We start from the raw sequence: 14,693 nt of genomic DNA on the forward strand, positions 1-14,693 counted from the left end.
GGTCCTCTTTCCTTAGGAAAAAAAAAAAAAGATCAACCTATGTATTGAGGAGCCCTCTAGGTTAGCATACAGCAGACATTCATTTTAGGACATCCCAGAGCAGCCGAAATTTATTTCCCCTTTTCTCTTTCTGCAATGCATTTTAATGCTAAAATGGAGTGAGCAATATCTGGACCTGGCAAAGGGATGCATAGCAAATTCTGTACTAATGGGTCCTCTTCCTGTCAGAAGCTGCAAGAACAGAGGTGAGGAAGCAGTGGGCCTTGTCCATTCTCACACCTGCCCTGTACCCCATGCCAGCAGTGCTGGAGAAGGGCTCCTGGTATGAAGCCCAGCTTCTAGGCCAGCTGACCCTCAGGGACATGGTCAGGCAGCCTGCCCCCACCTCAGTGCTCCAATAGCTGTAAAAATTCATAGCTATTGATTTCGTAATTAACAGTTTATCAATGCCATTGACACCAGTTCACTGATGGATTGCAAGGAAATTAATCCTGCAATGCTGTTTTATTTTTTGCAGTCAGCTGCCAATTTTGAGCTTCTTTCAGCAGTGTGGTGGTGGTAGGGCAGGCTTTGAGCTTTATTTCCCCAGTTTCTCTCACTGTATACACTTATTTACTGCTGTTAAGTCTTGTCACCTTACAGAAGCAGAGGGCAGTTTTGGGATTCTGTCTAGTGTACAGCAGCATCAGTACCCAAAAGCAGAGCACCCACTTTACCCTGAAACATGGCTCATTGCATGGTAATTCTAGCACCCGCTGGGAACTGCAAACTCTGACAGGCTGTGATTACTTCTCTCCTTTGTGCCCCTAGCCAGAAGGACATTAAACAGAAAGGATAGAAGACATTCCAGCTTTTGATACTTCCAGTCTTCAAAATGACCTCTGTGACTTGGCAGGAAACAGATCACACTCACTTCTCTTGGATTGTGTATGGAAATTTTTCAGAGGTGCTACCTGGCTGGGAGAAGTTGCCAGACTGACTTGGCAACATGCTTCTTCCTCCTTGCTTTTCAGAATCAACCTCTGTGTCTAGCTTAGGTCACTGTGATGACCTAGCAGCTCTCTTCTGAGCTTCTTTGCCTGGTCTCTTGGATAAGAAGTGTAAATGTATCAAGAGTTGTTCTTCAGTAGGCTTCTTGGGAATACTTCCCTTTAATACTTTAATACTTTCCCTTTAATACTTTCTTAATTAGTGCATTCCTTCTGAACAGCTTCTTAAACAGCTTTCTTGCTAGACATAATATTTTCCCAACTGTTGTAATACTTTATAAATCATGCATCATAAATAGCATTTTTACCATAAATGAATTATACAAAATTCACAGTCTCTAATTTGTGTTGTGCTCTCCATAAAGATGACACATGTTTCTAGAGAGATTTTGGCACTTCAGTCAGCTTTCCTCCTCTTCACTGCTGTCACTCTGGGGAACCCATGTCCTCACATTTGTGTTTGTGTGTAGGCTGAGACTACACTGAGACTATTTTGCCACAAAGCAAAGCCCAGGCTGTGATGGTAGGCGGTGCAATTACATGTGTGCATGTGTGCTTGCCATACTGTCTCTTTGGCATTGCTTCTGGATTTGTTGCCTTGTGGCAGGAACCTTTATCAATAGGTTCAGTATTGATTAAAAGTCTCTAAACAATGAAGAGGAGGCATCAGTGTCTCCAGCTCTGTCACAATTGTAAGAAAGAAGCACGTATCAGCAAGATGAAAAGGGAGAAAACCTTTGGTGATGCTGTGCCTCTCTGCTTTGGTGCTGCCCTCTCATACCATGACTTACCCACAAGTTTAGCAGTCTCTGTCCAGTCTGGCTCTCTGTCTCAGCCCTGGACTGAGTCCTTACCAGCTAGCTACCTTCACTTCACAGACACATCAGGAGCCTTGCAAACCCTGTAGCCCCTCCAACAGCTCATAGAAATCTGACTGGCAGCCTAAGGGAAGAGGCCTTGCTGGAGGCATGGGATTCCTTTATTTCAGCAGGAAGCTCCTTGAGCAGCTGCTGCAGTCTCTGAAAGCAGGGGCATATGCACAAAGGTGGGTCTGGCAACACCCCTGGGCACACTGGTTGTGACCTGTGGGGCTTTTCTGTCTTGCTGATACCCTTAGCAGCTGCACAGCAATTAGGCAGTTTAGACAGATGAAGCACTGTAGCAGCGTTAATTATTCTTAATGAGATTGCTCCCAAGCGGCAGAACAGCAGCTGCTGCCCCTTGCAGGGTGACTCTCCCCATAAGGAGCATGGAGGGCAAGTGAAAGTGCAAATCACAAAGGCCCCTGCCTGACCCCTGCATTGCATTGGGGTGGCTGGCAAAATGGGCAGCACACAGGGCACGTGTGTCACCCACCTACCCCTGGCAACCCTACTGTCCCTGCACTGCTAGGGCCAACACACTGGGCTGCTGCCAAACTTCATGCAGCAGCACAACACCTGCCAGCTAGCTGGTTTTTTTCTGCTTAAGAAAAAGCCAAACAACACCCCTCACCCCCTGCCTGGGTGGGTTGGGGGGGGGAACGACAAAAACAACTTAAAAAATCCCCACAAGAACAGATAAGAAGGAAAGAAAACATCATTAGCTTCAGAACCATAAAGGATTTCCTTTCTCACATCTGACTTGTCTGTTTGCTGTCTTTTCTCCCTCACCCCAGACTCCATGCACATAGAGGACATGGATGCAGTGCAGAAACTCCAGGACCTTCTCCACGAAGCCCTGCAGGACTACGAGCTGAGTCAGCGCAATGAGGAGCCCCGGCGAGCAGGCAAGCTGCTCCTGACCTTGCCCCTCCTGCGGCAGACGGCTGCTAAAGCTGTGCAGCACTTCTACAGCATCAAACTGCAGGGCAAGGTTCCCATGCATAAACTCTTCCTAGAAATGCTAGAGGCAAAGGTCTGACAGCCCCAGCACCAGCCCACAGTGGCCGGGGAACAAACTAGAAACAAAGACGCAGACAACGGAGCAATCCAAACAGCAGCAGCAGCCACCGCCGGCTTTTATCTCCAATCATTTATTACGGAAGAATTATTTAATGTCTATCTGTCGGTGTGACTGCAGAATCTTGTGTACAGGAGGGGGGAAACTTTTAATCAGTCACCTGTTTCTCTTTTTTTCATTGTTTTCTCTGTGGGAAATACCAGATTATGCTCTTGCACTTGTTGAGGCATCGTGGGGGCTCAGCCTCTCTGATCAGTGATGCTCTCAGCGCTGTCCAGGCTGCCTGCTTCCCAGCACCCTCTGCCAGTTCTGGAGGGGAGCGGGGACAGAAGCAGGAAGAGAGAAAGAATAGAGTAAATATAAACTTTATCTGCTGGTGTTATGAGGGGTCAGTTAGAAAGGGAAGCAGCCATGGTTCTTCTTTTTGACACCTTTCTTCCTCTTACCATAGAGTAGATGCTCCTTTGGAGAACAATGCTGCTGGACCTCTCCTGAACAAAAAGGCTGCCTCCCAGACTCCTCTAACACTTGTACATACAGGCCCCACTTCTTACTGGGAAAGCTGCTCCTAACTGTGTAAGATATTCTGCGACCTTGTACAGTGTGTCATTACGCCTGGCTAGTCCCTCCTGTGTACAATCCCTGCAGGCCCCTGAAGAGGTAGGATGTATGTCCCTGAGAAAATGCAAGTCTTTCCCAAATGGCAAGAGAGAAGAGCCTGATGTTATACTTCAGTGCTGGGTTGACTTGATAATCTCTGCATCCTCTCCTATGTGGTGCTAACTACAATTCTTCCACACTTTTCACCCCATAGTGTATCACACCTGCCTCTTCAGCTCAGCTGAGTGCCATTCCCCACCTGTTCCTTGTGGCAGAGAACACAAGGCTTTGTCTGCATGGTTACTGCCCAAGTAAAAATACACCCCAAACCAGATCTTTCCTAGACTTCATTAGAGCTCTTTGGCTCCACAGAGACTAGGCTTATTGCCAAATTCTAGTTAGGAATCAAGGGCACTGCTTTTCAGAGGAGGCAGCTCTAGAGCCTGAGAGATTGCTTTATTGTGGCAGGCTAGGGAAATAAATTAGAGGATGGCATGAAACCCCTGATACTCCAACTACTGTCTTCCCCTGCCTCATCCCATTATCCTCAACAGCAGGAAAAGAGCTAGCATAGATTATACCTGGGGCTGGTAGGAGGTTCTCTTGCTGATCAGAAAGCAAATACCTGACCTTGGGGTGGTGGGAGAAGAACAGGGGGAGTGTTTATTTACTCTTTTATAACCAGGTTCCTACTGTCTCCAAGACCTGGTTTAGATCTGCGGCCTAAGCCATAACTGCTGCATTCCCAGTAGCCAGAGGGGAATGTAGGTGACTGACAAAACTGACTGTTGGTGTTCTCTGAAACTTTATTTTCTAGGTCACTTAGTTTTAAGCCATCCTGAGCTGACAAAACCTGAATGTATTCTCTTTTTTTGTGGTCAACAGCATGACGCTTGTGGTGAGAAAAAACCTCTGATCTACGTTTGAGACACCACTAACTCTACTGTGTCTGTTCTCCTCAAGCTTCCACCCCTTCCTAGCTTCCCCAGGAGAAAGGTGGTGTGTAAGAGGAGTAAATTGCCCTCAGGAGGAAGTCTTCCAAACCAGGGTTGAGGTGTGTGATCAGAAACACTGGGTGCTTGTTTTCTGCTGGAGCAGAATGTGTCCCAGCAGGGCTGTCAATACTGCAGACCCCTGCCCTGGCAGGCTCAGACACAGAGGGGCTGGCATGGTGACCTCTCAGCTCTCATAGCCAGCCCACACCTTGAACTTAAGTTAGTTCCATTTCATCTCCTTTGACTTCTTCCTATGTTACACAGTCACTCATTTTGTACTCACTTGATAAAGGAATTGTCTTACTTCAGGCATATTAGTAAACCACCAGAGACCTTGGGGGCAGAAGGCAATTTGGAATTGGGACTCCTTCTTTGCTCACAGCAGTAGCAATTACACAGTATCCTTGTGCTTCAAGAGGATACCTGTGCTTCTCTTTCCTGCTCCCTCCCAAAGGCAGCTGGGGAGAAAATGAGAGGCTTTTGGTTGCACTCATGATCCCTGTACCTATCTGTGACTGAGGGACCAAAGTGAAATGCATGCCACCATTACAGAGCCAGCTTGCCATATGCTGCACTCTGGCAACTCTTTCTGGCTGTGGCAGAATTGCTTTCACAGATGTGCTGGGTTGCATTATCACCTGTAAGTTTGACTCACTCGAGCACTGCTCCAATGCTGCCAAGTGCCACTCAGCTGAGCTGCTGCACATTGTGTCCCAGCCTGCTGTGCAAAGGTAGCTGGCCCAAAATGGGCTGAAAAGATCCTAAGAAGCAATTCTTACTCTGTTGGGCCCTGCCAGAAAGGTCACTACTCACACGCCAACACACCCACCTAATCTCCCCTCTCAAAAACCCCCAAAACTACCCAAAAACAACCCCAAAAGGCTCTTCTAGCTTTGTTGTATTTGAACTCAGGCCTGCTCTCCATAACAGGAAACTATCTACAAAACATGATTATGGAGAGCTGCCGAGTTAGCTTCTAGCTCACAGAGACTGCTGGCTATTTAGATTAGGGCTATGGGATGGAGGCAACTCCTGCCTTGGCATAGCAATATGAAGATACCAAATACATTTTTTCCAGGAACTTCTTTCTCCATTAAAGCTGCATAATGTTGGACCCCATCCAAATACTCTCCATTGCTTGAAGATAATATGCAGGGAAGTGTTTGCATTTCTTCTGAAATAGGATGGGAAGTGAAGCAGACAGTACTTAGGATATATTAAACTCTCTAACCAAGGAATGCAAACTCTTTCCCAGGAAATGGGACACAAACACCTGTCTAGATTTAACCCTTAAAAGACTTGTACCATCCTAAATTGGGAAGCAGATCAGGTCTCTTGAGCCCTTCAAACAAGTGCAGGAATCACAATAATCTCCTTCCAGTTACTCTCATCTGCTGTGCATCACTAGTACTATCACACTGACACAGCTGAGGAGCATTTCCAGCTACACAATGGGCTGGGATTGCAGAGAAGGGTAACAGTGTAGTCCCCCCAATGCACTTTGAAGTAGGAAATGAAGCTTCAGCAACTGCTTAGGTCTTTGAATGCTCACAGTCTCTTACAAAAAGGTCTGGGGATGTGGAAGGTGAGACATGAACTAGGAGATGGGTTTTAGGTCAGTAGTCTTTATGTTGCTCATTTGTAATATAGGATTCACAGAGTCAGTGTCATACAGCTGTCCTTCTTCATGGGGCAAAAGATGATGGAGCTTGAGCCTCGGGACACAGATGGGCTCTGTGACTTAAAGAAAAGAGAAGCAGTAGAGGTAAGTATAGCAGTGACAGTGAATAAATCAACACCAGCAACTATGGTAAAAGCAGCTCCAGCCCCTGATTTGCATGTGTGGATAACAGAAACCATATACCTGCCAGCTACTACAAAAGGCAGTTCTTCCCAAGTGACCAGCTCTTCTGTTTTGGGCACATTCTTCTCTGGGAACAGCAGTGTCTGACCTGTAATGCAAAACAAATTTCATGGGGATCAATTAAAAGGTAAATTACCACTCTGAATTTAGGTTTCTAGGGAAACTTGGGCATTACACCTCGCAGCAAAACTGTGAAGCTACAAGAAACATCCCCACAACAATCAGAACCTTGCAGTATTGCTCATGCTAAGGGGGCATTATTTTTCTCTTTGTAAGCTATATCATCTTTTTTTTAAAACTATTATAAATATATAAAATAAAACATGCTTCACCAGAAACATGTAAGCAGCTATTAGAGGGGCAACTAATTGAGAAAGACCCTAGAATGTAACATGTTGAGCTTTTATTACCAATCGGAGCTATAATCAATCATATGGCCAAAGGCTGCTCTGTTGTTCTTGTGGCTGGGTTACATGGAGAAGCCAGAGAGAGACAGAGGCTGTGAGAATGATGCAGGTAGTCATAGACAGTCAGTGAAATAAACAGTATCTACTTAACTATTATCTGCTCCTAAAAAAATAACAACCTGTTAAATAAATTGTATTCCTGTGGTACAGGTCATTTCAAACAAAACAAGAAATAAAACAAAGAAATGTAAAAACTAATGCAGACAGAGTAATGTTTATTGTGTTAGGAGCTGCTCTGTTCTGTCCCCCAGGAGGCACATGGCTCCACAGAAAAGGCCAGTGGGGGGAAAGTGTGATCTGTCTGTATTTGCTATGGAAGAGCAGGAAACCCCCAGCCCTCTCACTTAGAAATGCTCATTTCATGTTTTCCCATATATAAAAAAAATTCTCAGCAAGCTTCTGAGTTTTTGTGAGATGAGCTTTGCTGAGAACTTTTAAGACAGGCACCGTTGTCAGTCTCTGCCACAGACCAGTTTATTTCTCCCCCTCACTCCCTTTCTTTCCATGTTCTACACTTCAGTGGTGCAAGGGATAAACAGGAGCTAGAGATGAAAAAATCTTGAAGTTGTTCCAGTGAAGAAACACCTCTAATCATAAAATAGACCACTGGCTTAAACCCAGCAGTGACATCATGAGTGTTGCAAGCATTACAGCAGCTGTCCAGTGCTTATGAAGTGGATGCAAGTGCTAAAGTTGTGGCATTGGCATTGATTGCTGGTCAGGCAGCACAAGAGGGAAGGCTCATAGCTGCTTGAGAAAGCAGAAGGAAATGCACTCTGCTAATTGGGGCAGAGATGTGAGAAACAAGGACCCCAGTTTTTTGTTCTACCTCTGATTCTATCAGGTACCAGACACCATCCCAACCTGTTTAAGCACCTCCAACACACCTCAGCCAACACTGCTAATGTCCTAATGATGCATCAAACCAGGCAATCAAGAGGCTGCTCAGCCTGCCCTCTGAAGAGGAGGTGGTGGCTGAATTAGTGGTGGCCAGTGGGAAAGGCCACGGGCTAAAAATGAGCCTGAATGAAAAAACAAGATGAGCACAGAGCTGCAGTGGGACATGAAGTGTGAGAAGCTTTTTCTACATTGGAAACAGCTACCCCCAGCCCCACATCAGCAGTACCCTGACTGTGACAGATGCAGTCTTGGAACCAACACAATCCCCTTCCAAGTTCACATAGCAGCCCACAGTCACACACAGCCCTCCTACATTCTGTGCATAAGTCCTCTCAATGTTGTAGCCATTCGCAGAAGGTTTGGATTTGGCCACCTCAGTAGGACTTTAAAATGGATCCTACTTCAGATTAAATATAGCAAAGGGAGGTAAATGTGTGGCTTTTGGGGTTCTGAAAAGTTCCTTGGCACTGGAGCTGATGGTGTCAAGAGATTGGTAAGGATAGCTGGCAGACTACAGAGAGTTTGAACATCACTCTTCAAACACGATTTAAGGACTGTTTGCATTCCTCAGTCCCTTACTTTAAAGTTGTGGCTGCCTTACTGGCATTTCCTGGGCATCCTTCTTTGTCTAGGTTTGTTTGAGGCTTTCCTTGCTTTGCTTACTAGTGTTCACTCACGCTGGAATTAAAGAAGGAAAGAGGAGGGGATTGTCTTCATAGTAAGCCCATGTAGCATTGAGAGAAACTGAGGCCAACCCTCCTATAGATGAGCTTCACAGGAAATACTAGGAAAATACTCTAATTTCTCTGATTAGCTGGAGAGGGAAACAGCTTTCTTTACTAATCAATGTTGAGTTCTCTAAACACATTTCTCACACCAAAATCAAGGGCATGCTTAACTCTTGGGATATGTGCTTAAATTTCAGATGTTAAAACATGAGTGCAGTAGTTTTTTGTGGCTACCTACACACAAAATAAAAGGAAAACTTGCAAGAGAACTGTCCCTTCCAACTCAGGCCATTCTATCATTCTATGATGATTTTTCTCTTTCAGGCCAAGGTATTACACAGGAAATCAAAGCGAACTTTGGCTAAGGTACAGAAAACTTTAATGTTCAACTTCCAGTAATGGAAAGCTGGAGAGCTTACACTGTGTGCCTGGCTTTCTTTAGAAAGACATTTTCTCTCACTGCAGCATTTTTGAAATGACACCATGGGAAAAGCAGAACACCTGTGCCTGGGGAGCAGGAGGGCTAACCTAGCCGTGTGCTGAGAGCAGCAGCATACAAATAATTATAAGTAGAAGTGAAGTCACAGGAAAGATCAGAACTGGCTAGAGGCTCAAAACATCTTGTGCAAGAAAAACAGAAGAAAGAAAACAGCTACCAGTGACATATCACAGATTTGCTAAAGACTTCAGTGCTTCACAGAGTCCTTCATAAATATAATGAGTCACATGCCTACTGCAACCATCTCTTGGCAGCACACAGAGCACATGCAGGAACACCTGGCTTGGTTCAGACCACAGACCCATTTATCCCACCACCTCTCTCTGCTAACACGGCCAGCAGCAGATGACCAGAGAAGAATGTAAAAACATGGCAAAGAGGTATAATTAAGTCTTCCAGCAATTTAAGGATCAAAGATCCTGCTCAATTTTCCTTACCATTCACAATCTTCTAGGTGTCTTGTTTTCACCCGCAGTCATTTCTTCTCAGGGAGGAAGTATGGCTGCCAGCCTTACACCTTCCCTGGGTACACTCAGCACCAATTAAGTTAGGAAAATGTGACAACGAGAAAGGCAAATGGCTGCCTTCCATCACTTGATCTTGATGTTTTAAAGACAAGTACAAAAATCTAATCCCTATCTGAGATCCACAGACATATAGAGACCTCTCTTGCTGTAGCTAGCTACACACAAATGTACACACCCGTTGATTATTAAGTTATGTGCTCATTCACAGCACTACTGGAGCTCACAATTGCCTTCAAAGTAACTTAGAAATAAGATTAGCCTATTTAAATCACATTTCCCTAATAATAGCAACAATAACAGGTTGGAATCCTTCTTCCTTTATATGGATGTAGTCTTTTCCTCAATCTCTTTTTCATCTACCTGAAAAACAGAGAAAATAAGGCACTCTTTCTGATGTAATCCTTTTATTATAATACAAATTACTATTTTAAACCCTGCATATTTTAAGGCATTCCTTGACATATTGAACAAAATAATTTTAATTTATTTCTTCCTATTGCACAGTGAGAAGTTGATTTCTGTCTAGAAGTCCCAGCTTGCTTAATTCAGAAATACCTACCTCTTACTTCTTTTAGTACTTAAATTCAGCACATTTACCATTTCATAAAAAGGCTCAGAAACAAGTTCATTATTTTGATGAATGAAATTATTACACATTTTTTTCTGATTTTAAGAAACTGGCATTATATTTTCAATAAGCCTTATCATATATCCCTGACATAACTGCAATTGTTAAATTATAAAAAGCAGGGCAGTGATCAGATAAAGAGAAGCCAGGACAGTGTAAACTCAAATCACTTTGTCTAAATTGGCAAGAATTGACATAAAACAAAGCTGCATTTAATAGATCAGTTAGAACAAAGCACATAAATCATGTTTTTGAGAGGGGTTAATTTGCACCATATGCCAATTAATTCAAGTGCAATACCTAAGTTATAAATAATCGCATTGGAGTAGAGAGTGTTATACTTGGAATGAAAATTCTTTAGCTGAAGCCAAAATTATAATCACCTTCAATAACTGCATTTCCAGCATTGCAAATTCTTTTCTCTTGCAGCACTGAAAGCAGTCAATGCTGCAAATAATTTTCTATCACTATTTACATTATTAAACTCAAACAAACACATCAACCAAACCCTTGGTTTTTTGGGTTTTTTTTGTCCATAGTTAATGCTACTACAAATCAATGATCCTCTGGGTCAGCCTTAGGAACTATGGTTTCATCAGATATTTTTTGACCTAATGAACCCTTGTAACCAAGACTCGGGTAATCACTTATGTGCCCCATTGGTTTCATCATTACACCACAAAAATTCGGCAGTGTCCTAAGGGAGTGATGCTTCCAGCATTGGCACAGACATCAGCTTTGAGGGGTGCTACACCCAGCTCTTCTGCTGTCTTGAGCTCTTCTAGCTCAGACTCTCTTTTTCTAGCTGCAGAAAACCCTAAATCACTCCTTTGCACATTTCTTCTTTTCATCACAGCTCTAAGATTTCTCATCACAAGGTTCCTGCTTTGATCCAGCCTCTTTCCCTGGCTAGCTTGGATTTGTTTGTTTGTTTGTTTGTTTGTTTTTACACTACTAGACAGTCTCTTTTTCTCTTGGCTCTCTCCTCCTGTCCTGTTTTTGGCACCTTGCCAGAAACATGTGGATGAGGAGGCCATGAGTGGCATCCCCTGTGGCAGCCAATCACACTGAACTCCAGACCTCTGGTGGGATAGACTGTTCCAGCTTCCTTAGAAACACAGTCCCTGTGTCTGGCAGCCAGGTCACTGCTCTGAACACATTCCACTTGAAAAGAGAGTCACCCCAGCTAACAGTGTTTATTGTTCCCCATTGCTGAAGCTTTCCTCAGATGTCCTGGTTTTCCAGTGCTGCAAGAAATGCAATGTCACCCAAACGTCATTCTCCAAACCAAAGGAAGAACTACAGGAGGATATTTGTAAAATTACACCTTTGATGCACTTTAGGTCATGCTATCCTTTCCTATCATTCTCAAACTTATGTCCATAGCCAGATTAGATCACAGTAGATGCTGCAGCAGCTCTAGTTAATTGGACAAATCAGAGAAATACCACATTCACCTCAGGCTCCACTGCACAACTCAAGAGAACCTCAAAATCCTGCCAGTATAAGCCAGTGAGGCCATGCAGCAGCACACAGCCACATGTGGGGTTGCCAGTGCTTTAACTAGAACAGTTGCATTCCCATGATGCTGTGTTTCCTTTGCAAATAGTTATTAATCCAAACTGAGCTATAGCAATTATAGAAACACTATGAAATTCACACTAAATGATCACAGAAAATAAAAACCTTTCATAAATAAATCCCAGACACCTTCTAAATGTGCCTAGAAATGTAAACATGAGAGAAACAATGTGCAAAAGAACAAAGTGCAAAAGAACAAAGACTGCCTGGACATACATTAGGCTCTGTTTCTCAATTTGCTTGAATAAAGAGACCACTCCACCTTTTTAAAAGAAAAAGAAAATGCCTGGACAACCTTAGGACTGGGTACTGGCATCTGTAAATCAGTAAGGGATAAACAAAACCTCCAAAGACAGGCAAATAAAATGTTTTGAGTTTACCAGAATTATAATGTTATTATCATAACTATAAAAATACTAAGTAGAATTTTAATTGCTAGATAAGCAAATGTGACACCATTTTGCAGATCTCCTTTGAGCCCACCAGCCTGTGCTGCAAGCAGAGTAAAAGTTTGTGAGAGGAATATACCCTGAGTGTGTTCTGAGCTCTGTAAGAGAGATTGCAGCTGGATAGGACCTCTGCCCAGCACACTGAGCCATTATAGCTCAGCACTTCCTTCTGCCATCCATTGCCTATTGCAAGCATTTTGGGCAGGGTCCTTTTCCTTCCATGGCTGCTCAGCACAGCAGGCCCCTGGCTCACCTCTTCTTCCCCAGGGAATGGGGCTTGTAAATAAGTAAAAAGTGACTGAAAACCTAACATAGAAGATGCCTGGGACCTCTCAAATTCTGGGAAACCTAATCACTGTGTTGGCTGAATTAGCTTGGACTCGGACTAACAATTGTTTTTGGGTATTGCTTTCACGTGGAGCACATTCACAAAAGTCTGCAACAATGACTCATTCTGGAGCTTGTGATTGCTGTGTGTCCTAGAGCCTGTTGCTGAGCTGCTCCTGTCAATCCTCTGGACATTTTCACAAGGAAAGGTATCTCCACAAGCAGGCTACCTACAGCCGCCTGCTGTGTGTGCTGTTTGTTCCAATACAAGGAATAAATAACCTACCCCCAAGTTGTCAGTGATGTCATGCTAAGTGCTGATGCTGTCACCTCCTTAGTAGCAGGTCCCATACTCTGCTTATTACATTAATTCTCACACAGGTCATCACAGCAAATGCCCTTTTCACTGAATCTGGCTCTGCACCCTCCATGGCACAAATTGTTCATCTGTCAGACTCAAAAAAGTCAAAGAACAGAAACTTCAACAGAAACTGTCTGGGCTATGTCTATGAATAGTTGCAATTCACCTTCTAGATGCCAAGGGAGAGCAGCTAATCTGCACTGGGGCAATGCTTCACAAGGTGAGCAGACCTGGCTAGATGTCCTTCACAAAAGAATCTGCATGACCTCCTACCCATGATGGAGAAATGAATAATCATTTCTTCCATGAGCACTCATCAGGTAACCAGCAACCCAGCAAGTCAGGAACACATAGTAACTCTGAAACAAACAGGAGAGAAAAATATATAATTATAACACAAAGGGAGCATTAAGCAGTACCACAGCCTCTCTGTGCTTCAGACTTTGCTGAGGAATCAATCATCCTTTGCAGATAACTTTATGCTTCACAGCTACTGCTGCTAAGCAGGTTAAATAAATAAATAATCAATCCCTCTTCTGTTACTTCTCCCCTTCACAGTCCCCAGCCTCCACTTCTTAATGGGAGTAGGGAGACATGGGCACAATATTATTTTCTGTTGGATCAAAGAATCAAAGAATGGTTTGAGTTGGAAGGGGACTGTGAAGATCACCTAGTTCAAACCCCTCTGCCATGTGCAGGGACACTTCTACCAGATCAGGTTGCTTTAAAGTCCCATCTAGCCTGGTCATAAACACTTCCAGGGATGTGGCAGGCACAGCTTCTCTGAGCAGCCTGGTCCAGTGCTTCATCACCCACCCAGCAAAGAATTTCTTCTTAATATCTAATCTTCCAAATATCTAATCATTTCTTTGTCTGAAAACCAGAATTTAACCTATTACCCCAAATCTGTGTTTTGACAGCCAGGAGCAAAGAATCCAAAGAGGGAGTGAGGAGTGTTAGAAATTCTGGGACTGCTTCCCAGCAGCAAAAATTGCAGCTGCTGAAATGCAGCTCAACTCATACACATTTGTGAGAGACACAGAGTGTCTCCTGCTCCCACATTCATGTGGTTCCCTAGTGCTCTTTTTTTGTGGAGAAGGTTGAGTCTCTTCAGCACACAAGAAAGAGAAGCAGGCCTTAAAGACAAGGACTTGCCCAGACATCAGAAGATGGCGCTCCTCTGTGCCAGACTGCACCAGAGAGAGAGACCCACTGGAGAGACATCTCTCCTAGAATTACCCTTTCCAAGTAATGAAGATGAGACACCTTCTGAGTCAAAAGTGTCAGAAGATAAGATGTTGGAACAAGCTGCTAAATAACAGATAAATCACCAGCACACTGCATCATGTACATCCAAGAGATCTGTAGGAGTTTTGAATGGAAGTGGCTGAGCTGCTGAAGACATGAATTCTCTCATTAAAGTCATCTGTTATACTGGAGTAATGAAGGGTAGCAAATGCTGTAAGTTGTTCTAAAAAAGGCATTTGGGATGATCTGGCAAGTCACAGACCACTGAACTTTACTCTGAATCAGGTAAATTGGTTGAAATATCAAGTAAAATTAGAATCACAGGGAAGGACTGTCACAAAGAATTCATTTAGTTTTGCTCCAGTGTCCTTGCCCTCTTTCCACTGTTTCTCACTACTTTAAAAATCCTGTTGATTCTTCTGAATTCTCCTGCTTAGGTTATTCCTCTTTACTTTTTGTGCATTTGGCTATGTCCTGCAGAAATAAAAGGCTTTTCTTCTTCCTTCTTTCCACCCAATTCTGTCCAGGGGAAAACTGCATGAGGAAATATTTGTATTTATTCATGTCATAACTCTATTGCCATTGTGGG

The 14,693-nt window shown here is 43.7% G+C and overlaps 2 protein-coding genes across 7 annotated transcripts in view; one reads left to right on the plus strand and one right to left on the minus strand.

Moving 5' to 3' along the window:
* ESRRB (estrogen related receptor beta) overlaps positions 1–7,054 on the plus strand; it is a 127,823-nt gene extending 120,769 nt beyond the window's left edge. For all 3 annotated transcript variants that reach the window (XM_077180519.1, XM_077180520.1, XM_054634005.2), the window contains exon 7: positions 2,647–7,054. In XM_077180519.1, coding sequence (XP_077036634.1) covers positions 2,647–2,891 — 245 coding nt within the window. In that variant the 3' untranslated portion in view covers positions 2,892–7,054. The remainder of the gene's footprint in view (positions 1–2,646) is intronic.
* Positions 1–14,693, minus strand: part of LOC143694378 (uncharacterized) — a 470,045-nt gene that overhangs the window by 353,601 nt on the left and 101,751 nt on the right. For 2 of the 4 annotated variants that reach the window (XR_013182847.1, XR_013182848.1), the window contains one exon: positions 6,131–6,477. The exons of 1 other annotated variant lie outside the window; for it this stretch is intronic. Coding sequence is in view for 1 of the 3 variants with exons in the window: in XM_077180521.1 (XP_077036636.1) it covers positions 6,390–6,477 (88 nt within the window). In the remaining 2 variants the exon portion in view is untranslated. Of the gene's footprint in view, positions 1–6,130; positions 6,478–14,693 lie in introns of those variants that run through there. One more of the 4 variants, XM_077180521.1, reaches the window with a different exon arrangement.

Source organism: Agelaius phoeniceus, chromosome 6 (assembly GCF_051311805.1).
Source record: "Agelaius phoeniceus isolate bAgePho1 chromosome 6, bAgePho1.hap1, whole genome shotgun sequence".
Classification (NCBI taxonomy): domain Eukaryota; kingdom Metazoa; phylum Chordata; class Aves; order Passeriformes; family Icteridae; genus Agelaius; species Agelaius phoeniceus.